This window comes from Sparus aurata, chromosome 14 (assembly GCF_900880675.1).
Source record: "Sparus aurata chromosome 14, fSpaAur1.1, whole genome shotgun sequence".
Lineage (NCBI taxonomy): Eukaryota > Metazoa > Chordata > Actinopteri > Spariformes > Sparidae > Sparus > Sparus aurata.
Window position 1 is genome coordinate 12,443,284 of NC_044200.1, and position 22,513 is coordinate 12,465,796.

The window sequence follows — 22,513 nt, forward strand, 5'->3', positions numbered from 1 at the left end:
ATATTTCTTAGCACATAAAATAAGACATAAAACACTGACGTAGAGATAATAATGGGAAGAAGAAAAAAGATCAAGGCCTTACATTGGTGCTGTCCTTTTCTAATAATATAAAAAGATGTTTGGCACGTTTGTACTTTTATCAATTCATTCCAGGGACTTAATATTACGTTAGATTAATTCTAATAACAACTTAAGATGGGTGGGGTTTCTTTTTACACATCAGCCTAAAATTGGCTAAGATTGGCTAACAATGCTGTTGTGATCTAAAACCCTACACATGTAACCGGCAAGCGCATTCTACACAGCAGACACATCTTCATCTCATGGCGTTATACTTTCCGACAGTGCCTGAATGCAACAAAAGCCCCTCGCTAATGTTGCGTCTCCGGTAATAAATGTGTTAACGCGGCTCCTCGTCTCGCAGCACCGGGAATCCTCTCACATCCCGGCATCTGAACCGTGTCAGACCCGCAGAGATGCCGCAGCAGTGACAGACAACAGGCGCACGAAACAGAAAAACATGCGGGGAATCCCTCGCTTTATCTGCGCGCTGACGCAAGCGAGCATAAAAAAAGAGCACATTTCCAAGCGAACCACCGTACCGTGACTTTCCATTTAACACGCTGCCTTTCCTGGGCTGGGACTGTCCCCTAAACGTTTTCATATCAAGGGCAACCAAATGGATTCTCCTTTATCTCCCGACGACGGGATTTTACCGCAGGGGAACCCCGACTGCTGCATTTTAGCTGCTGCAATATTTAGGATTCACACTGTGTCTCACAGCGAGGGGCTCAGAGCTGCTCATTCACTTGTGATAATCGTTTAATCCTTTTCAGTAATGTATCAAGTGGCCGGGAAAGAGGCAGAGCCCTGGTTTTTATGTTCATTGTCAAATAAAGAGACAATTTTATTGTTTCTTTTCTCGTTTTTTGAGAAAAAAAAATATACAAACACTGTTAACTGATCATACCTACAGTACACACTTTAACACCATGTTTCCACTGCAGGGCTTTTTAGGCTCCATGTATTTTCTCATTTACTCAAGTAGTACTGTGACTTACTTTAACTACAGTTTGGAGGCAAGTTTTGTAATTTTACTTCACCACATTTATTTGTAAGTCTTTAGTCACTAGCTACTCTGCATACTGCATTCTTCATCAGAGTTTAGGTATCAGTTTCTAAATTATTTTATTTCATTAGCAAACAGATTAAAGGTGCACTATGTAGTTTTGGGGAATACATTTTATTCAGAAGAGAAAGAGCTTCATTTGCTGACCTTAAAGAACAACACAATTTCATAAAGTTCAACTTTGTTAATATTTGGCGGACCCTGCCACCCTTTTCTCTCTTCAAACAGTCCTCTGAGAACAGCTTGTTTATTCAGTTATGGAAAAATATAAACATTTCCGAGTTTGCATTATTAAGTCATTAATATTGTAAATATTACAATTCTGATTCAATTTCCTCTCCAAGAGTTTTTGGTAAGCTATACAACACTGCTATTTTCATACTGTAGTATCACATCTTTTACCGAAGTATAGGATCTGAATACTTCTTTCATCACTACCTGCATCACCTTTGGGATTTCAACTTGAAAATCCTGTGAGTTTGAACAAACCAACAGACATTTGTGAAAGCCCACTGAATGGACTTTGGTTTTAAAACCAAACTTCCATTGTGTATCTATGCGTGTATATGTACCACCAATGTAAAGCTTTATATACAGAGTGTTTTCAGTTAATAGCCCAGCAGTGCACCTTCATCCACATGTGCATATACATGAATGTAATATTTCAATGAGGACCTTTAGCCACAATTTGATGAGCAAAAGCTTCAGCTCTGATGAGGCTAAATTCCTCAGCGTGTGTGTGAGCACCTACCGATGTGACTGCTAGAGTTGAAGACCTGAACAATGATAAAACAAGACTTCTTTCAGCATCAGTTCTGTTAACTTCCCTTTAAGTAAATAACCTTCTTTATCTGATTCTGCAGTTGATACTGGAAGGTATCGGTACAAAGGTTTTATTAACTGAAAAACGCGTATAAATACAGTCAAAAAATCAACCAGGTGATTTTTCAACTTAAAAAATGTCTTAGTTCTACGTACAAGGAGAAAATCTCCCAACTTACAAAAATAAAACAGTATTTCGACAAATGTCCAAAGTGTGTCTTTAGTCACTGAGCTCCTCCTCGTCACTGAAGTATGCACTCTTTTTGATCCTTGGTTTCTTAGAGTCTGAGGATGTCGAAGCATGAGCACCCTCTTCTTGAGACAAAAGCCTCTGCTTCCTCCGCGTCTCCTCCTCTTCCTCTATACGGGCCGCCTGCAGGGACACAAAAGTTTGCACATATTCGATTTTCCAGTTCCCATAGCCTCATTGCAAACAACCGTTTTTTCACATCATCTCCTTGCTCCCCTCTTTTTTGAGGCAGTGTGTACGTTGGATTTCAGTAGAGACGTTGCAGGTGATGCTTAGGTCACTGATGATTTAGTTTACTGTATCTGCACACTTACCTGGAAAGCAATAGCTTGGCTCAGACTATCTAGGGCTGGGTCCTCTCCCTCCTCTTCACTTTCTTCTTTCTCTTCACTACAAGAGAAAAGATGCAGGAATTACAAAAACAACACAGCGTGCTATATAATGTCTCAAAACACCAAGTATAAAATACTCACACATGCTCAGGTTGTTGAGCCTTTTTCTTCTTTTTCTTTTCCTTCTTCTTCGGAGGTTCTCTCTCACCCAGCATGTTTTTGGGGCACGCGTAGCTCAGATGACCTGTATCCTGTGACGTGACAAAAAACAAAGATTATGCACGCAGTTTAAAATAAAATGTAACAAAATCACAGAACAAACAAAAATGATGAATATGCACCTACCCCACATTCGTAACATTTAGTTTTGTCCACGTAGTCCCGTCTCCTTATGAACTCAGTCGCTCGTCCGTTGTCGACGGCAATGCTCGCCTTCAGTGTCCTGCCAAACAACTGGGATACAAACACAATCTCAAAGTGTGACAAGCGAACATCCATTATAGGAAACGGCAATGACAAGCAGCCTGCAGCTTATGGGAAGACTAATGATCTGACTGTGACGCAGACTCACCTGCTTGTTGTTCACAGCTCTGACACAGTTATGAGCCGATTCTCTGTCCAGGAAGAGAACAAACGCCACTCCTTTACTCTGGCGAGTGTCTTTATCTTTCACGATTGTAACCCTGGAGTAAGACAGTTGTTATTATTACATATTTAAAACCCATGTTAAAAATAAAAACGACTACGTTACTACAGAGCCTTTCACTGGTTGCTGTGGGTTATGTGTTCCTTATGTGGTTACTTTGGTTGGTTTACACATTGCTGCATAAAATATATTTTAAAAATTGATGACAGAACCTTACTTACTTCACAACTTTTCCATATTTGGTGAATAGCTGAAATGGGGGAAAAGTGTTTAGTTTCAGTAAGGAAGTTGCTCACAATTAGAGACAATAGTGGAACTATTCTCCCATGACACTGATAAACACTTCCATAAATAACTATAAGGGGCTTACTTACCTTGTGCAGATCATTGTTGGTAAGAGAAAATGGCAGGTTCGACACATAAACAGTGCTTTTGCTTGGTGCCAAACCCCCGCTCATACTGAACGCATCCGACAAAAACTATGAAAACAAAATTAAGACAGCCAAAACGAGCATAAGATAGGTCTAATGCATAGCTAGCTGCTTTGCTAGCTTTGTTAGACCACTCGGCTTGGTAGTTTATGTCGCGGTAAATTTGTAGACTTTAACGTTACCTTAAGCACCAAATGACTTACCAACACAGCCTCCACCGTTTGAGTTATATCTAAATGTGTCTAAAATTGCAGAAATGTGTGTATTCGCAAGCAGTTAGCAAACAGAAACAAACGCCATAGTCGTGCGTCGCAGCTTGATGACGTGGGGCACTCCTCATCCAATAACAGCCTTTGTACATGTAGCTAACGGAAAGGCTAGGCTAACTAAACGATAGGAGAAGGTAAGCCTGCATTGCTAACTTGTGTGGAATAAATTGCCTATACTGTGGGTTATTTGGCACACATTCATGTATACGATGCCACATTTCGCCGTAAACATTTCTTCATCATTTTTGTGTGTCAGTAACGTTGAGTTAACTGGCCCTCAGATGATATAAAACGTGCGGGTGTTTGCAGCATACATGGAGGCTAGCTAATTAGCAACGCTAGCTGAACGTTTTACATGGACCTGCAGCAGTTGGTAAATTAACCGTCAGAGAAAATGTTGATTGGGTTTTTGTAACGTACCGAGTAGGTGGTTGTTGGGTGGGTGCTGTCAAGCTGGTGCTATGTTGAATTTGGGGTTGTTGGTCAAATGGGCCAGTCTGTCCTACAGAGAAACATCAACCGGCTCATGTTGTTTGATTACATCACAAAGTGCTCTCTATCTTATCTTATTCCCCACTGCGTTGCACTTGTGGCAAAACAGAGGTGTTATTTTTTATTTTCAATATAAATCACAAAATATACGTCTTATCTGTTGTCTTTCATGGGCTTGATTATGAAAGACCAAAACAGTTGCTTGATATAAAATCTCGTGTCTTAACTCTGTCTCTATTATCGAAATCTTTTTACAGATTGTGTTGAAGATCTTGTTTTCACAATATCACCCTGATTCACAGAAGTTCCTGTGTCCAAAAGTAAGTTAGTGCCTTTTTTTTCATGCGTTACATTCATTCGTCATCACTTTTGTTTTACACCAAACAAGAGAACTGCTCCTACTGCTTAAATTGATCTGAAATTAAAGATCGGGATTGCAACATTTGTCAAGTCGCATATACAAAATTGGGATAATACTCAGAGCATTTTGTATATTGTAAACAGTCTTTTTGCAGGAGCAGTCTCGGTGTTGCAGCCTGTCCGGACTAAGAACCCAAAATGCTTTCACATAAATAGACAACGATAAACTTTTCCAGTCCTCACAGTTGTCATCAGAATAGTTATAGACTTCAGTTGACACTGCTCATGAATACAGAAACTAGTTTTCAGTATGTATTTTGTGGCACTACCCTTGCACAATTACTCAAATCTTTCACTTTTTGCCTTTCACAGTGACATACAGGAGAGACAGGAGTATACGAGAGATGTATGATGAGCGCTTTATAACAGAGAGACCGGTAAGCGTATATGTGTATGAGTGATTTCACAGATTCATTTCCTCTCGTCATTTTAGACCTTGTTTTATCACAATCAAAGGTATGCACACTTAAACATAAGCAGGAAGACTGTCTAGTCTAGTCTAGTCTAATCTCTTATGGTATATATCTATATCTGAACAATGTTGCTTCCACCTAGAAATTTAAATCTACATCAGTGTCAGAAGTCTTTAGCTAACAGGTTTCCTAAGTCATGAGTCACTTTAGCAGGCAGACATCAAGCAGAAGTTGTTGAAATAAAATCATCAACAGCTTCTTTAAAAGCAAACAAAAAGCATGTGTAACTGAGATGTACAATCATACAATGTACACATGGATAGGGTCCATACCCACGGGGAGCTGGTGCACCGGAGAGGAGAGGCCCGTTTGGCAGGCCAGAGGACGACTACAGCCGTGGCGGCGGGTACGAATACGAAGGAGGTCCACGCTTTTTCCCAAACGGAGGAGGCCCACGAAATTATCATGAAGACCAGAGGGGCTACCATGGCGACAGTATCCATTTCCCTGCTGAACGCAGAGCTGGTCCACCTTCAAGGAGGGTGAGTGCAAGGATGTAATACAAAATGAATTGCCCAATATTTTGGTTATCAAGTTATTGTCTCAGTCTTTAAGCAAAAAGGTCAAACATCTGCTGGTTCTAGATTCTTCAATGAAAGAGTTTGTCATTTATGATGGTTAAGAAGAGTCTTTGGGTTTTGGACTGTTGATTGAACAAAAGTAGCAAACATTTTGACGAGACTTTTTCACAACTTTTGATAGTTGAATTGAGGTTGCAATTAATTGATACATCGTGAAAATAATTAGCAGATTTATTGATAATAAAAATGTATATTAGTCGCAGGCCTCATGAACACGTTGGATAAAAGTTAATGGAGTAAAAATGTCTGAAGTTAAACCAAACAAAAATATATTATGAACTTGCAAAGACTGCCTCAATGCTGAAGGAAAAGTTAAAAAATCAAAAAATAGATTCAAGTTAATGTTAAAAAACAAAATAAGTATTCATTAAAAACATTTATGGGCACGTAGAGTTGCAAATAAGATGTTCAATTGCAGCAAATTACAGCGATTCAGATGTAAATGTTGGGCAAATAGTTAGTTTTGAAAGTCAGAAATATGAGCAGCTGCCACTTTGTAAAGTAATTATTGACTCATGTGGATGTCATTGTTGACAGGTATTTTTGTCATTGTTTATTGTGTATTTATTTATAATGATTTTCTCATGATTATTTTCCACTTCTTTGCATTATTTCTTTAATGACTGAATGACTACATATATCAATTTACACAGACATTTAGATATATACACTTTATATGAAGATGATAAATAAGAATGTTGTTGGTTTGAAATGCACTCTTATAAATGGCCAGCTGAGGGCGCTATTGTTGAACTTTCTCTGTGAAATATTTTCAAGCAACACAATGCCTAATATTTAAGCTGTTTATTATGGTGTGCAAATCAATTGCTGCTTAGGTTTTGTTATATTAAGTATCAGAGAACCTGTATTTTAAGTCATTATCACACTGTATGAAAAATAATGTGTCACTTTCATGGATTTTACCCGTTTTCCACAGGAGGACTATCCTTACAGAGGACCCAGGGAAGACCCACACACAGGACGGCCTTTGGAGTTTGGGTAATCTTCTTTCTGTTTTTAAAGGGAGTATATTTTCCTTGAACAAATAATGAATCTCTACAATCAACTCTTACTTCACACCTAATATCACTCATTAAAAAACGGGATCTTATCATTCTGGACAGCAGGGGACAGTCTTTTTCCATGTGCTTGTGTTGTGAACAAGTCCTCTGTGTGGAACTCACTGGTCAGGCCTGTGTGAGTTTCTGCAGGAGCTGGCCTCCGTTTCCAGTGTGTCTTTTGTTTGTTTAAATAGCAGCGATCATGAATCATGGTCTGCTCTGACCCATTACGGCCTGTCTCACCTGATTCATATTTCTCTCTGCGCTCACCTGGCTCCACATTGTAATAGGTTAGATGACTCCTCAGTCTAGGCTGAACAGTGTCTGTATTAAGGCCACAGATCGGTTGCAAAAAATGAGACTACCGATGTTAGTTGACAGATTTATGATATTCATTCAGAGTGTTTGATAGTGCCAAAATGATTAATCTATTGTTGCAGTCGATGGAGGTTTCCTTAGCTGGAGAAAACCACAAAGGTAAACTAAGATGATGCAAATTAGCATGCCGCCAGATGCTCTGCCATCTTTGTTTCACTTTAGTATCATGTGAAGAGTTGCATGACTTCAGCTTAAATCTCTTGAATCTTACCAACTGCACTTTTGTATTCAGTTGCAAAATCAGGAAAAAAAGTGAGTCAAATTATACTGATGGGATTAAATACTTGGCAGGCAGACGGGGGCTTTTACTGAAAACTTGGGGTGGACAGGGCTCACCACTTGCATGTGTAATGTAGTCTTTTGTTGAAATGAACGTCCGTAAATTGGTATTAAGAAAAGTCATTCAGGAACCGGTAACAAAAGTTGAGGTATCAGTACCAATATCAAAATTCTTTTAATGCTACCGGGCCCTAAATATAAATTGACCAAATTAAACCTGCTCCTATGTCATACAGTATGTTTCCGTTAAGTAGTTTTCTGTAACTGACCACATATTTGTGTGTTTATATCCCCTCAGCGCTCGTGCACCACCTCCTCATAGCGTGCGAAACCAGGGCATCTACCCAGCAGCCAGATCGCTCCCAGAGAGCGGGGAGGACACACTAGTGCAGGCCATCCTTAACCTGGACAGAGGGTAAGTTGAAAAAGTCATTAATCACTACATAGGGCATTCATGTGCTTTCATTGCTCACGTGTGTGAAGATTATAAATTTCAGTCACCAGTGTTACTAAGTGTATTTGGTCAGAATAACAATCTACATATATTTTTTCCTCATAGCAGTGTTTCCATCAATGTTGTTTTAAGCACATTTATAAGTTTAGTATTAGATTTGGTTAGTTTGTTGCAGCCTCTACTTCTTCTACTCTGTTCATAACAGCCATGCTTAATATAGCCCACACTGCCAACCTCTGACAGAACTGCACTTTGCATACCTTAGCTGTTAGAAATGCGGTCACATTTGCATTTTCTTCCCCCTTTCTGCAACATTTCAAAAGTTTGATAGAAATGTTCTTGACGATTACATGGGAACATTACATTTTATAAAGGTAACTCTCCCTGTTAATTTTTGCCTATTTTCTGTCATCTCTCTGTCACACTCTTTATGAAAACTGTAATTCTGGCTGAGCATCACGGTAGCTCTAGCATACTTTAAATATTCACTATGTGTTGCTAGATGGCAGCGTTGTGCCACGTTTGCACAAAAACAGGAACGGCTGAAGTACTTGTGTTTTAGAGTCTCTGAAGCAGCTGTGGCAGATATTGTTACTCGAGACCTTGTTGTCAGATGAAGGCGAGGAGCTAATATGTCATTCGCACAAACCTTCGGATGTTCGGACCATTAAAGTGACGACGGCCCACACATTCTCCTCTGCTTTTCCAGGGAGGACAGAGACCACTACAGGAGAAAGGCAGCCCCGTTCCCTCCTCTCAGAGAACGCTCCCCTGTGCGCCGCGAGGTGGCCCGCTCCCCCCACAGTCGCTCCGGCTCAAGCGTCAGCAGCAGGGGCTACTCACCAGACAGAGCCAAGGGCCTGCCGTATCCCTCACAGCAAGGCAAGAGTATGTAGAACTTAGAGTCGCCACTCCCCTGATGTAGTAAGGAGCTGCTGTGAAACCCTTCCGTGACTATCATGGCACACGCAGAATTCTATACTAAGAATGTAAGCTTTGTAGTCAGCGTTGATCTTAAAATGTACAAATGGTTTTAAATGGCAGTAGAAGCTGATAGAACCTGTTCATATACAACCAGCAGTACTTCCAAAATGAAGCAGACCATTTATAGTCACTGTCTACAGTAAAAGTGTGAGTCATGACTCATTTAGTGCCAAGGACTCAAAAAAAAAGGACATGCGCTCACTGAGTAAAACATCATTTGAAAGTCAGCCCTGCATGCAAAAATAACCGATACTATGGGGAAACGATCAGTTAGGCCTTTGTCCAGGACAAATCCTCTTCATGTTCCTCTATTATCTCACTGTCTCTTCTATGACTGACAATCTGGCTCACTGGTCTTTCAGGTGCAGACGGTCCAGAAGGTCACGCAGGTGTCGCTGAGCACGCCTGGGGGCCGCTCTATTCCCAACAGAGTGGACATGATACTTTGGGTCTGTACATTGAGCAGTGTGAAAAAGCTTGGTCCTGGGTGACAGTGGGCTGATGCGTTGTTCCTCGCACGTCTCCTTGCATCCTTGTCATGTCAGAAAAATGTGAGCGGGAAAGAGATGTCATGAGAAGGATGCAAGCGGACAGATTATTTCAAGTATAAACCTATAGGATAATGAAGCATACGCAAGGAAATCTATAGAACCACAATGAACTTCTGTCACCCAGGTCTGAAGTAAGATGAATCATACATTTTGTTTCTTAGTGGTTAGCTGGTGGTTTCTTTACTTTCCTTTACCTTTTTCTATAAACCCCCTCTACTACCTGCTGTGGAGGTACATTAGCACTTAACATGTTTCCGACACTTTCTTTAAATGAATGAAATTTGGGGGCAGGTGTGGAGCAATATGCAATTATGTTGTCCCATGATATCATCAATTCAGACCAGACATGACTCGCACTAAATAACCAATAACTAATTTCCCAGTTAGTTAATGATAAATATTGAATGAAGTGGCCTATTAAGAAGTGCTAAAGTATCTCCTTGTTTACTGCATGTTGTTTGTTAGTTTGTAGACCTCCCAAAGTCCCCTATTTAGGACTGCTCCATCAGTGCTGGTTATGTTTCCTTTTTAAAACTCCATCTTGATTGTGCTCCTTACTCACAAAATGAGCTTAACAGACTTCCAATTGGGGCTAATCATGCTGATATGGGCAAAAATGTTTGGTAATTTGAAATGCATGATTGTAACCTCATTGAAGCAGAGCTCAACATTGTTACTCATATTTTTAGTGAAGCATCAGAGTGTCCTCGCTAGATTGCTGTAAGATAAGAAGGCCAAGTTATGATGTGCTCAGCCGGTGACCTTTTCGGTTTGGTCTTCCTACAGGGTATGAGGAGACTTTTTCTCAGAACAAGATGACTGGTAAGTAAAGATCAGTTTAGTTGTTGGAGACAGGAGGGAAATGTTGCATCAAAAACAGTTCAGCTGTGTTTAGTTAGACAATTTAAGCACTGCTCCTACATGACACAGTGCGTGTTAATACCATATTTCAATTGATTTTCACTACAAATGACTGAAATCAAGACGAGATGACATGCAGAGGATTTGTTTCGGAAACATACAAAGGTTACAATCGTTAAACTTAGCCTATTCCCAGTCTGGGTAACCCGAGAGAGACAGAGAGCGTTTCTAATGTGTCCCGCAGCCAGCCGTCCTCCCAGCTCCATCTGCCACTTTGTCAGGCCTCATAAAGATGCCACCAGGTCGTGTGTGGAAGGACTAGGAAAAGGGTGTAGGATGTCTGATGGATATTCCTGAAGCTTCCACATCGGGGTGTTTTTGTTTCATAGCGAGGGTCTCAAAGTTCATGTTTGGTGGTAGAACTGTCTGCAGAGTCTTGGATGTTTGAGGGAAGCTGGTAGAAGAACATGGTGGCTGATTGGTTGTACAATAAAGAACAGTGCGTTGCAGTGAACGCACCTACTGTACGATCGTGAATCATCAGTTTCTTGATTGTTCCAACTGTTCTAGCCTCAGCACCATCAACACCTTTTACAGAACGCTGATTACCTTAAACACATGCTTACTTACTTTCCAGACATACTAATTGAGTTTTTTTCCATTGAATTTCTACTTCCCGCTGCTTTTCTCCTTTCTCTAGTTTATAATTGACTTATTCTAAATCATGTTATTTTGCTCCTGACTCAAATCTCATGATGAGAAACTCTTTTTGTCCTTTTCTTAATCCTTCAGACAAAATTCCTGGCTTGTCAAGAGAAGGCTCCCCACACAGCGCATCTTCAAATAAGGTGAGCATACGTTGAGTATACTTCCCTCAGAATTTAAAGATGTACAACATTAATGAGGCAATAATACAAACTCAAAAATATTCATACATAATTGAATAAACGAGCTGTAAGGTCCCCAGAATACTGTTTGAAGCAAGAAAGGTGGCAGGGTCCGCCATATATAAACAAATGAAACCAGTATGACATTGTGTTATCCTTTTAAGGTCAGTTTGTTTATTCAGTTTGTTCAGTCACGTAAACAAAGAGTTTGTTAAGGCATAACAAAAAAAAAATAATTTATTTATGATAATGAAAATCTTAAAATATTGGGTTTTTTGTGCTTAAATTTTACTTTAAGTTTACTTGAATGAACAGAAACATTACACAAGCCCTCGCTTTGTCTCGTCAATACAAGCTTTTGTCTTGACATTATAAATCAAGCAGTTCAGTCCACGATGTACTGTGGGCTGTTCTGTTCATTATATATGGTGGATGTTGTCACTGTACAGTCGGACGCATCTGGAACTTCTTAAATTCCATCCTTTTTAATAAGTGTTTAGTCCCATTGAAGTATGTTAATGGGTTTTAAAGTGGCCCTCACGCAGAGCATAAAAGCCATCGGGACTGTGCTCTGTTTACCTGTGCTGTAAGCGGACTTCAATCACAAGAACTCGCTAAAGGGAAAAGGGCTCAGGTGTCGCAGAGAATACGAGCTGTCCTCCCGTAAGGCCCTCATGTTTTTAAAAAATAGTTTTACTGTTTTGAGTAGGTATTGGATGTAGATCTCCACCACCTGTTTTGAAAATAATAGCTTGTTTTGCTGATATCATCCATTTCCAACTATGCAGAGAAGTGTAAATACAATCAGACGTGATTAGGCGCAATGCGTCTGGCTGCGGCCACCCAGAAGTGAAGAGGCTAACTCAGTAGCCCGAGTCATAGCTTTATCATAGGATCTTAGCCGCAAAGCCCGGAGAAGTCCCTGCGGAGCTCATTGGGATGTGTTTTGAGCGTTTACAATGAACAATCGCTTCCTTTTTCTGTTGGAGAGTTTGGTAGCTGGGCTAGCCTGGCAGATGTAGTAGGTCTTGTGCTTGTGAGAAGCTGCTATGTTACCAAAAGGTCACAGGAAAAGCCTGAATGTATCCTGTCAACAACAAGCATGGCTCACGTCAAAGAGTGGATGGTAGAGATTGGACAGATTTAATAACTTGCCAGTGTTCACATTATCTGTCAGTCCTACAATGTTGGTAAATTACAGTCAACAGTTAACAAAATTACAGTAATTGCTTTACGTTTTGGTTTAACAACACTGAACAACAGACTTTGGCAAGTGTGGGGCATTCTTGTTTTCTTGGTTTTTCAGACACATCTGTCTTCAGTGCCAGTAGCTATATTGCAGCTTTCAGAAAAATCTCATAGTTTCCCAAAAATAATAACAACTAGGAAGTTAGAAAACCATAATTACAATACTGTTAATCTGTTGGGACATGAACAAGCCTCTGAGAACAGACTATCGTGTGTCATTCAGCAAGACTAAGACATTAAATCCCTTCTCGTTTAGCATACTCCGCCCTGTGCAGTCAACCAGTGAACTCTGCCGCCTAATTACGTTATTTGATTTAAAAAAAAAAAAGTTAAAACCAGGATCTGACATTTCAGTTTATTATATACTGGCATACTGAGCTAAAGGTAGAGAAAGCTACTCCTAGTTAAAGCTATAAACAAATGTTCTCATTAATTTTTGCCTAGCTGTTATCTGCTACTGCAAAATACATTTTTATGAACTAACAACTTGATCATTCAGTTTGTTATTTCACACAACTAAAAGAGAAACTAGTTACAGTAGCTAGCAGCTAGTTAGCCTAGCAGAGCCTCTAACTCCAGCAACATGACTGCAACCTGGTAATGTTAACCTGCCTTTAAATCACATTTATATCTGCAGTTGTATTTGATTCAGTGTACCTAACAAAGACATCAAAATGTATATATTTTTTGAAGAAACTGGTTTAATTAGACAGGAAAGTATTCAGATTGGAGATGCTCGCTGCATTGTGTTTTGTAGGTTCCGTGACAATGACTTTGATTGATTTTTGTTGAAATAACCACCAGCCCAAAACAATCTAGAATTAAGGGACAATGTTTACTAGCCAGCCTGCAGTCTTTAAAGCCTTTTTTTCTCAACTACACTGCTTGTGTAGTTATTGCTGTTGTCCTGTGACAGAGACTCTTTCATTATAAGGCAAACATTCCCATGAAGTCACTTTGATCAAAAACCCCATAAAACTGCACCTTTTAATGCTGCTTTTCTGTCCAAGCAGTCTTATTATTTATCCCATTAGCAGCCCTTAGATGTTTTCTGAAACATGCTGGAGGTCATATTGTTTTATGTTGCCATGTTTTTTATATATTTTTTACTGGATTGTCCTTTTGTCTGGCACGGTGGGCACTCAGATATCTTTGTAAACCCATGCATATGTCATATGTCCAAAATTACAAGACATAGAAGTAGTCCTTTCCTCTCCTCCTTACGTGCGTCTTTGTAAAAACCACCCACCGCCACCCAATCAACTGCTGTGATGAAAGTTGTGCAAAGTGCCCCACCCCTCTAAACACACTCATTGACACACACACACACACAGACACACACACACACACACACACAGACTCTTGCATTTTCTGTTTGATCTAGCCTGTGGTGCATTGTTTTTTTCTGTTCTGGGGGCACAAACCTGTAACCTTGGCCAAGATGAAAGGGCCCCTTCACTGTGCCCCCAGTAAAGCTTGCACTTATGGCCCCAGCCGCTGCCTGCTGTGGGGATTCAACAAACACACACGCAGGCTTTCTGGAGCCATCCCAGACGGAAGAGACCAAAGAGGGGGACCTTAAAGGGCACCTCCGGCTCTGGCTGCGGGCCACCATGGCCAAGAGGGTGGGAGAGCATGTCCTGTAACTGAAAAGGTCACCCGAGGGTTTTATCCCCACACAGGGCATTCAGTTCCTGTAGATTACAGGATGATAACATTTTGCTTACTAGGATAATTGCTGAGATCTTGGTTGTAGGAACAGGTCAAAGGAACACGTGGTCAGAGGATCACACAGCCCATAAACCTGGAGTTAATTTGGGAGGTGGATGTAGGGATATCAGTCATTCTACCTTTTAATGAATTCCTCTAGCACCAACATTAGGTTTACATCCATGGTTCAGACCGAAATATGTTAACAACTATTGGATAATTGACAGTTGGTACAGATGGGTTTGTTGAATATTTCAAACCTAATACCTGTTAAATGTAACATTGTGCTCGCATTAGCATTCATTTCTGTCGTGCCTGTTTAAATCCCGACAGAGCTGCTAGCATGGCTGTAGACACATGTTTTATCGCTAGCCCAGGCTGGATATAATCAGTTTGAGCCCAAAAAATGGTCTGGCCATCGTCCTATAAATGGTCCCTCAAACTTTTATCCTTCCCCTGATGTCTTTGGAGGATTATCAGTAAAAATAAGAGAAGTACTGCACCAAACCACTTGTTAAAATGCAGTAATTATGAGTCCACCACAATCCTCGCTTAAAAGGTCAGTTAATTGTTCACCAGACTAAGTGAGCTCTTTTCTCAGCAGACAATTAAGAGGGGAGAAAAAACTCTAATATCCTTTTGTTATATTCATTTTCAGCACAACATTTAAATGAGATTGCCCGTACCTGCTAATGGATGACATTTGATTTGAATCCAGTTTGCGGAAAACGTATCTGCAGAGCTCTGTATTGATAGTGTAACCTCCCCTCCAGGTTGAGCAGTGCCCGGCAAGTTGAAGTGAACCATTAAGACAGGGTTATTTTTCTCACTGAGCCCAAGGAGGCTGAACACTGACAAATGCGATCTTGCATACATACATAAGCGTACATGTTTCTCCCGAGCTTAGCTCCAGGGGAGAAAACTGGAAGGAGGAATAATTGGATGATGTTTTATGAGCTGTGCTTTTTATTTTAGACCACACTCGGTGCTGTGATGTACCATCTCCTGGAATTACTTCCCTCAGTCATCTAGAGATTTAATATGACCTAGTCCTTGGCCTGTTTCCCTTAATGTATGAGTGGACTTTAGTCATGGCTGGGCAGTTCTGCTCCCTGGCCTTCAAACTCTAATAGTATCAGGAAATGAGCAAAAGAAATTGAGCGGTGATCCAAGTTGGCCTCTTGGTTGCTCTTTCTTTTGGCGTTCACAGTAACACTTATGGGTACCCGAGTTTCCAGTCCACCCATTAGAAGGCTCATCGTGGCTTGTCTGGCCAGAATTCCTACTCTCGAGATATAAAAACAGCTGAGATGTCAGTTTGTGAAATTTGCATAGAAAAACGATTTGTTGCTGAGACCGCTTTTATTCACAATTTGCAAAGTAATGAGATCAGTGTTACATCTCCTGTTTTAGCGCCGTAATTCCAATGAATCCGTAAGTCTTTGACTAGAAATGTACTCGATGTATATTCTGGCTGTTCAACTGCAGGAGCTAAAGGAAAGAGGAGGTTGATGAGGCGTATGAAAGGATGATGCTTATATATATGCTGGAAAGTTACAGTCAGTGGGTCAGGTCAGAGCGTTGCGCTGACTGTCTGTGGGCTATAAGTTGCTGACCTACGTCTTTTCACATCTTTTCCTGTTCTCTGCGTCGTGTAATTGCGAGCATTGTGTCATTTCTGTCATCTTGACCGCAGTAGTAAATCACCTCTGTGGTAATTTGCGATGCATTTCTTTATTTTAAAAACTTTTCATTTGTCTTATGCTTCGGATTTGATATTTTTTTCCTTCGAGCACTGACTCACCCCATTCTCTCCCCTACTTTTAGGAGGAGAATCATCCTCTGGAGGGAGAAAGAGAGGAGCCACTGGTGGCCCCAGTTGTGGAGGAGAGCCAAAGGTTGTCTGCAGAAAACTTTCAAGAGCGACGAGCCCAAGCCATCGCATCCAAAGCCCATGAGATAGAGAAGGTACTTATCCATACTCGTCTCAAATCTAACATCCTTAAATTCATGTTTAGCTGCTCAATGGCTTTTAACAGATAGTAGATCAGTGTGAAAGTAACACCTAAGCTGTGTCTGTTTTTTAAAATCTCTCAGCTTTAGGCCACACTTGATTACATTGTCCATATTTTTGTTTTTGTACCTCAGTCTATATAATGTGTTAATAGATCGGATACGTCACTATTTAGTATCAATAGGGTATTGAGAATCCGTTATTGTCTTTACGGAGCATTTATAAACAGCATTTATGAAGGTTTTTGTGTCAGTAGCTCTCAGTTGCCTCCCTTGGAAAGTCGCTGCATTAACAGTCGTCTCATAACAAGTTGGTGATTTGTAAAACTTTTCTATAAACGTCACCTTGGTGCATGCATGACACACGCTGCAACCCTGGCAAACAGCCTCGCACATATGGTGTCCTCGACTCCGCTGACTCACACATGCGGATTATTTTACTGGATAGGCATTACTAGAACAGCCACCTATTATGTTTCCCTAACAAGGCAGGAAATTAACTTTCCTGTCCACCAGGCACAGTGGTGAGTGCATCCTGAAATTCACCAAATTGCCAGCCAGGTATCGGTTTCAGAACAGTATTTAAGTGTTGGGTAATTATCTGCCAAAGTTGCCAGATTTATCAGCATTTTCCTGTTGGCTCTCTCCTAACTGCAGCTCATTAAATCCTACACTGGCTTAATATCCCACATAGCTCACGTCTCTTCTTCAGTGTTGGACTCATCTTTACAAATGCGCGTACACATACAGTACAGGCATGCACACACAGAGTTGGAAACACTGGAATTATATACATGCCACGGGTAACGCATAAACAAAAGCAGAAACACAAGCAAGGCCCCAGACACGGTATTGGTTTTGCGCGTACAATAAATTGGGAGGCCGACCACTTAACGAAGCCAAAAACCACCCGAGGCTCGAGGTTCCAGCGCTGCTCAGTTATCTAATGAAGCCCATTCCTGCACCAGTGAGCACCACCGCTGCTTTACTGGGACCATTAAACCTGAGCCAGCTCTGCCCTAGAGCACACACACTGCTGCGTTCTCACATATAGCAGCGCCATAGAGCCTATAGGTTGTTTTAACACTGTTGCTGACGCTGCAGCTTCTTGCCTGTTTTATAGCCTGTCTCATTCTCCCCCGCCTGTGTCTCCTCGCCTTCATTCGAGCTCTATTGTGTGAGTTTTATTTCATATTTTCCAGTAGAATGTAGCCTTTATTCCATGCATATTTTTCTGGAAAATGATTACCAAGACCCATGTAAAGAAAAACCTTTTGGGTATTTTGATATGGCCCTGTCAACTCTGTCCGCTTTGCTTCATCAATATAACTCATAAACTTTCCAGAATGCATTTGAACATTAGAGCAAGGTAGCATAACAGTTGAAAATTGAAAAACCAGAGAGAGCAGTGAATTCCAGATATAAGTGTTTTCAGGTTTTCTTTCCAGGATTTCTAACTCTTAGGAGGGAGAAGGTAAAACAAAATCGCTCATCCCTGTCTTTGGCTTTTGTTGTGCCCAGATCACTTGCATGAAGGTTGTTTTGTAGTTTGGCAGTCCTCACTTTGTCCACCATGAAGGGCTGGCTTGATTAGTCATGACTGGAAGTGAAGTGGGCTCTTGTTTCTTTTGCACACAAGCAGGTCAGAAAGAGGAGTTTAGTAATCAAATCAAATAATTTCAGTGTTTTTTCCTTATACCAGGGCTCCAGACTAACTTCTCTCACTACCGTCTTGGAACTATCCCAAAAGACAGCGTCCTGAATTCAAAATGTTGTCATTTAACTTGGCTGAAGTACTTCATATATTTACAGTAAACTTTTTTTGTTGTCACATTCAACTGCAGTTCATTTTTTTAAAGCTTCATGTTCCTTTGAACAGAGACTCTCAGGACTGTTGTGTGTTTAGCATTAGCCCCGTTAGCTGTTAGCTCTATATAAGTAAAGATAAAAGGAAATGGAAAGTACCATCAAAAGTCTGTCTCGTTGTTTGTTGGCAAATGCTGTAACCCTTTAAAACACCAATCAACAGAACTGAGAGAATTGCTTTCACATGAAGGTTGGCTGGCAAGTAGAAACTGTATGAGCACTTGTCTGGTGGCTGGTGTTCATTTGCCATCGTGCCCAGAACACACAGCTAAACACTCTCCAGTTGGACTCTCTCTTTCAGTCTGAAACAACAAAGTCACTTTCACAGGCGCTTCTGTTGCAGTGCGGCCGCGTTCAACAACATGACAAGTGTTGGCCAGATGTTTGGCTTTCTGCTCCCAATCAGGTCTAGCCATCTCTGCTAAAGACAGGGACACAAACGCACTCCGGTCCAGTAGCTCCCCTCACAAGCTCACCAACTGTCTCTACGCTTTTCACAGATCACACGCTGAACTCTCAATCATCGGCCAGACGTCGTGCTGGGCAGCGCTGTACCAGTGCCTCAGTGTGTGTTTGTGTAGCTAAGTGAAATTGGTCTGCAGAAATTCAACCTGAGCCCCCGTTCTCATTGTCAAAGTTGACTTTGGCTGCAGTACAGACTAACTGGTTATAGTGAGTGACAAGGCAAGAGAGGCTATAAAGGGTATTATGTTTTACTCCTCCCAGGCCAGGCTGTGATACAAAGGGAGTTTTATTTCATTTGTAGGAGAATCTAAATATATTTGGCTACATGACAGACAGCCAGACAGTTCCAGCCTCAGCGGGTTTTTTTAGGTACAAAGATGGCAGAACTGGACTCGGGCCCCAGCTCCTTCACTCGTCTATTCTGAGGCCAGGCAGTGCTCTCACGCTCACTCCTCCTAATCCTGTTTCAACCAGCTATAGAAACTAAAGTTTAAAGTTTTCAGAAGCAGAGACGCGACTGGAGCGACCCCACCCCAAAGTCAAGAACTGGTCCTTTTCCTTCCTGATTGGATAACAAGGGAGGGATTTCAGGAAGTGCGTTCCTATACAGGAAGTACATTTTCAGCGCATTGTTATCTAGGAACGACTATTCAGAGAAGTAGTTGTCAGCACACTTGATTGGATATTTCCTCCGAGAAGTTGATAAATAAAATCACAGTCATCATCTATCAGCTGTTGAATGAGACCCTGGGACAGTAAGATTAAAAAGGACAATGTATTGGTGCTAAATTAAGCACAGCAGAGAAAGTTGCTTCTTGTACGGATCTGATAGTCTGGCTGTTGTGTAACATCTTTCACTGGATCCTTTGTTGTACGCGTGGAATGTATAGAAACGCCCCAAGGAGGTGGTGTGCTCGTTTCACTTCTTACCTTAAATTGTTTATATCCAGATTTCCTGTGGATTATTATCTATTGTTAGATTTAGGTCACCACAAGAGGTAGAACTAAAAACTCTCATCACGGCTTTTTTACTTTTCAAGAAGGAAGCAACTAAGAAAACATTTCAGTTACACATTCTGCATTGTATAATGTCCAGAAATACATTTCTGCCCCTAATTCCCTGTTATGCAACAGCAGAAGTATAAGTGTTTGATGCAGATTTTGGAAAGCAGCCATCTGTTGTCGCAAGTATATTAACAGTGTTTGCCAGCAGATCTTTATTTGTGCCCTCTCTCTACTCTACCCTGACCATCCTCGCTGTTCAGGGAACATTGTGAAAAGCTATAAATAAGCCGGTGAGTTCGAAAACGCCCCGCAGCACAGAGGCCACTGTTGGTATCCAGTGAATGACTGAAACTCACACTTGCCTGGCCTAATTTTACACACACTGATAAACACACACACATCCCGACGCAGGGCCACGTCATTTTAGGCGCCAATGTTTGCTGCAGCACAGAGGCCTGACTCTCGCAGTGATGGCCTGATGTGTGATCTAATAAGTAGTGGGTTAATTCGCTTTCACTAAACAAGGATGGAGGGTAAGACCAAAGGACACACAGAGAGACTATTTTCAAGATACATGTCCTTCTCTAGTAAAATGGACAGATGGAGAGTAGAGCAGCTTCTCAGATGTAAATACAAGGGTTGTTTATTCTACGTAATGCCTCTCCTGCACCCGAACAAAATGACATGAAGTTTTGCTTCATAGTGTGACATGTACATTTAAAAACGTCATGAGGGGAGAACTGCTCTGTATAACAAGGGGATGAGGTGCAGGATTTGTCGAAGTTTCTTGTTTGTGGGAGACCACCGCATGTCTGAAGCTTTAGAGAAAAACGAAAACTGGCATTTGAATAAGTTACGATCAGCTCAGGTCACCGATACTTCCTCCCTCATGCGTTGGTATTTTGCGAATCATCCAGTTTATACGGCAGCGCTGGGCTCCCTCCATTGTTTAATGAGACATTTGAGGCTCGGTGTGAAAAAGCAGCTCCCCAACAAGATACCAGCACCTCTTCCTCATTGTCCCTCCAACACCTGCTTTAAGCCTCTGAGCCACCACTAAAGTAGAGTTTTATTGCCTCTTAGGCTACCCTGTCCTACATAAAGGGCCCTTATTAAACTTGAGAGAAGAAGTGTTTATCTTTTGACACTACATGATGTGTGTTAACACCAGAATGATCAGCTCAGGCTCAATGACGCTGTAATATTAACACCTAGGCGCCAGGTAGAGCAGGAAGGAAACAACTTTTTATCTCCTCAATTAAGAGCGTGCCTCTCATCAGGTTTGACCTCTGCCTGTTGTCTCTTTTTCAGTGTTGCATAATCTACCCAAAAGTATGAAATACTTGAGTAAAAGTAGAAATACCACTTTGGTAATAGAGAAAGTCACCCAGTCCTAAAGTATCTGGTATTTAATGTGCAGAGTACTAAGTATCAAATGCACAGGTAGAAGTAATTTATATATAAATGTACGTGTTTGTATACAATCAATCGATGTACTGATTATACGAATCCGTGGGGGTTTTTAATGTAAATTTTTTTTTACCCAATTGTGATTTTAAATAGAGCTAATTTGGCTCTGATGCTCGTGTAATCTGCGAAGTAACTTGTAAGTTACTATTTGGAGTAAAATGTTAAATATTTGCCCCCAAAATGCTGTGGAAGGATAGAGTGGCAGGAAATCAAAATACTCAGGTAAAGTACAAGTACCTCAAAATTGTATTGAGGCACAGTACTTGGGTAAATTGCTCTCTTCAGTCCTCCTGAAAGTGTTTTGCATGAAAAGTGTTGTCTTTCTTTTAATTTATGCACGTCAGGCTTTTATGCTTTAGTGACTCATGTTCCTGTCCACTTCCAGATGTACCGTCAGGACTGCGAGACATTTGGCATGGTGGTAAAGATGCTGGTAGCTAAAGACCCCAACCTGGAGAAGCAGCTACAGGTCCCCCTCAGGGAGAACCTCGGCGAGATCCGCGAACGTTGCCTAGAAGACCTGAAACACTTCATCAGCGAGCTGGATGAGGCGGTCCGGCAGCCAGAACTGTCCGTCTGCGACTCGACCACCCCACCTACGGCTCTGACGGGTCATAAACTTTCAAAGACAGGAATCAATCACAGCTCATCTTATTGACACACTGGCCTGATCTGCTCTCTGTGAGACTGAGCAATTATGGGACTTGCTGCTCAACAGGATGGATTTCTGGGATACATTTTGGATTGCTGGACTGAACTGGTTCTACAGCACAGCAACCTGAAGAGCAGCTCAACATGGCAGGGATGCAGTGTTGTGTTGTATGTAGGGATGAACAGTGTTAGTTTTGAACAGACCGTTTTTACCTTCAAGTTTTCTGTTAAAAAAAATGTTGATTTTTAAAATATTGCGTTTTCTTTCTTTTCTATACAATGTTGGCAAAAAAAACGCATCTTTTTATTTAAAAAGCTGCCAGTCTTACATCAATGTGGAAATGGTCAGCATGGGTTTCATTATTTAACCGGTCTTGATGAAAATATGTTGTTGAGATTAGAGTCCTGAAGCATGATCAGAGTTTTGCTGAAGAAAACTCAGACGGGGACAATGTTTTGTTTTTTACCATGTTTTGTAGCAGTCAGATGGATGACCTGGTGCTGCTAAATTAACAGTTCTACATTCTTGTATAAATTTGTACTGTCCAGAGATGCCAGTTGGGTTCCTTTTTCATTGTGTTGTCTCATTTTGCTTATCAAACTTTATATCCAATATGCGCCCCCAACAAAAAAATCTGCTCCAAAGCTTGATTTTTGATGACATTGAGATGAAGCTTTGCACAAACTGGGATGCCTCTGAAGGTTCTAGTAAAGATGATTTTTATGAACTTTTGTTTTTTTGTGATCTATTAACACAAGTTACCCAATTATTATCCCTGGTGTGG

The 22,513-nt window shown here is 41.0% G+C and overlaps 2 protein-coding genes across 9 annotated transcripts; one reads left to right on the forward strand and one right to left on the reverse strand.

Annotated features, from left to right (window-relative positions):
- Positions 1 to 1,362: 1,362 nt before the first annotated feature.
- zcrb1 (zinc finger CCHC-type and RNA binding motif 1) lies at positions 1,363 to 4,421 on the reverse strand. Of its 2 annotated transcripts, none has more exons than XM_030439676.1 (8): positions 4,300 to 4,421; positions 3,554 to 3,658; positions 3,401 to 3,429; positions 3,105 to 3,216; positions 2,879 to 2,986; positions 2,675 to 2,784; positions 2,516 to 2,591; positions 1,363 to 2,324 (listed from the first exon to the last, which is right to left on the reverse strand). In XM_030439676.1, the coding sequence occupies exons 2-8, from the start codon at positions 3,635 to 3,637 to the stop codon at positions 2,172 to 2,174; spliced, it is 672 nt and encodes a 223-aa protein (XP_030295536.1). In that variant the 5' UTR covers positions 3,638 to 3,658; positions 4,300 to 4,421; the 3' UTR covers positions 1,363 to 2,171. The 2 variants fall into 2 exon arrangements, with proteins under 2 accessions (XP_030295536.1, XP_030295535.1); XM_030439675.1 differs by lacking the exon at positions 4,300 to 4,421 and adding an exon at positions 3,814 to 3,948.
- Positions 3,926 to 22,456, forward strand: pphln1 (periphilin 1). 7 transcript variants are annotated; one of them, XM_030439667.1, is made up of 12 exons: positions 3,926 to 4,013; positions 4,629 to 4,691; positions 5,104 to 5,168; positions 5,528 to 5,746; positions 6,783 to 6,844; positions 7,862 to 7,978; positions 8,727 to 8,905; positions 9,364 to 9,450; positions 10,339 to 10,374; positions 11,206 to 11,261; positions 16,086 to 16,226; positions 21,463 to 22,456. In XM_030439667.1, coding segments are annotated over exons 2-12 (1,236 nt in total). In that variant the 5' UTR covers positions 3,926 to 4,013; positions 4,629 to 4,690; the 3' UTR covers positions 21,736 to 22,456. The 7 variants fall into 7 exon arrangements, with proteins under 7 accessions (XP_030295527.1, XP_030295529.1, XP_030295530.1 ...); XM_030439669.1 differs by having other exon boundaries at positions 8,727 to 8,899; XM_030439668.1 differs by having other exon boundaries at positions 4,005 to 4,252.
- The last annotated feature ends 57 nt before the right edge of the window (positions 22,457 to 22,513 follow it).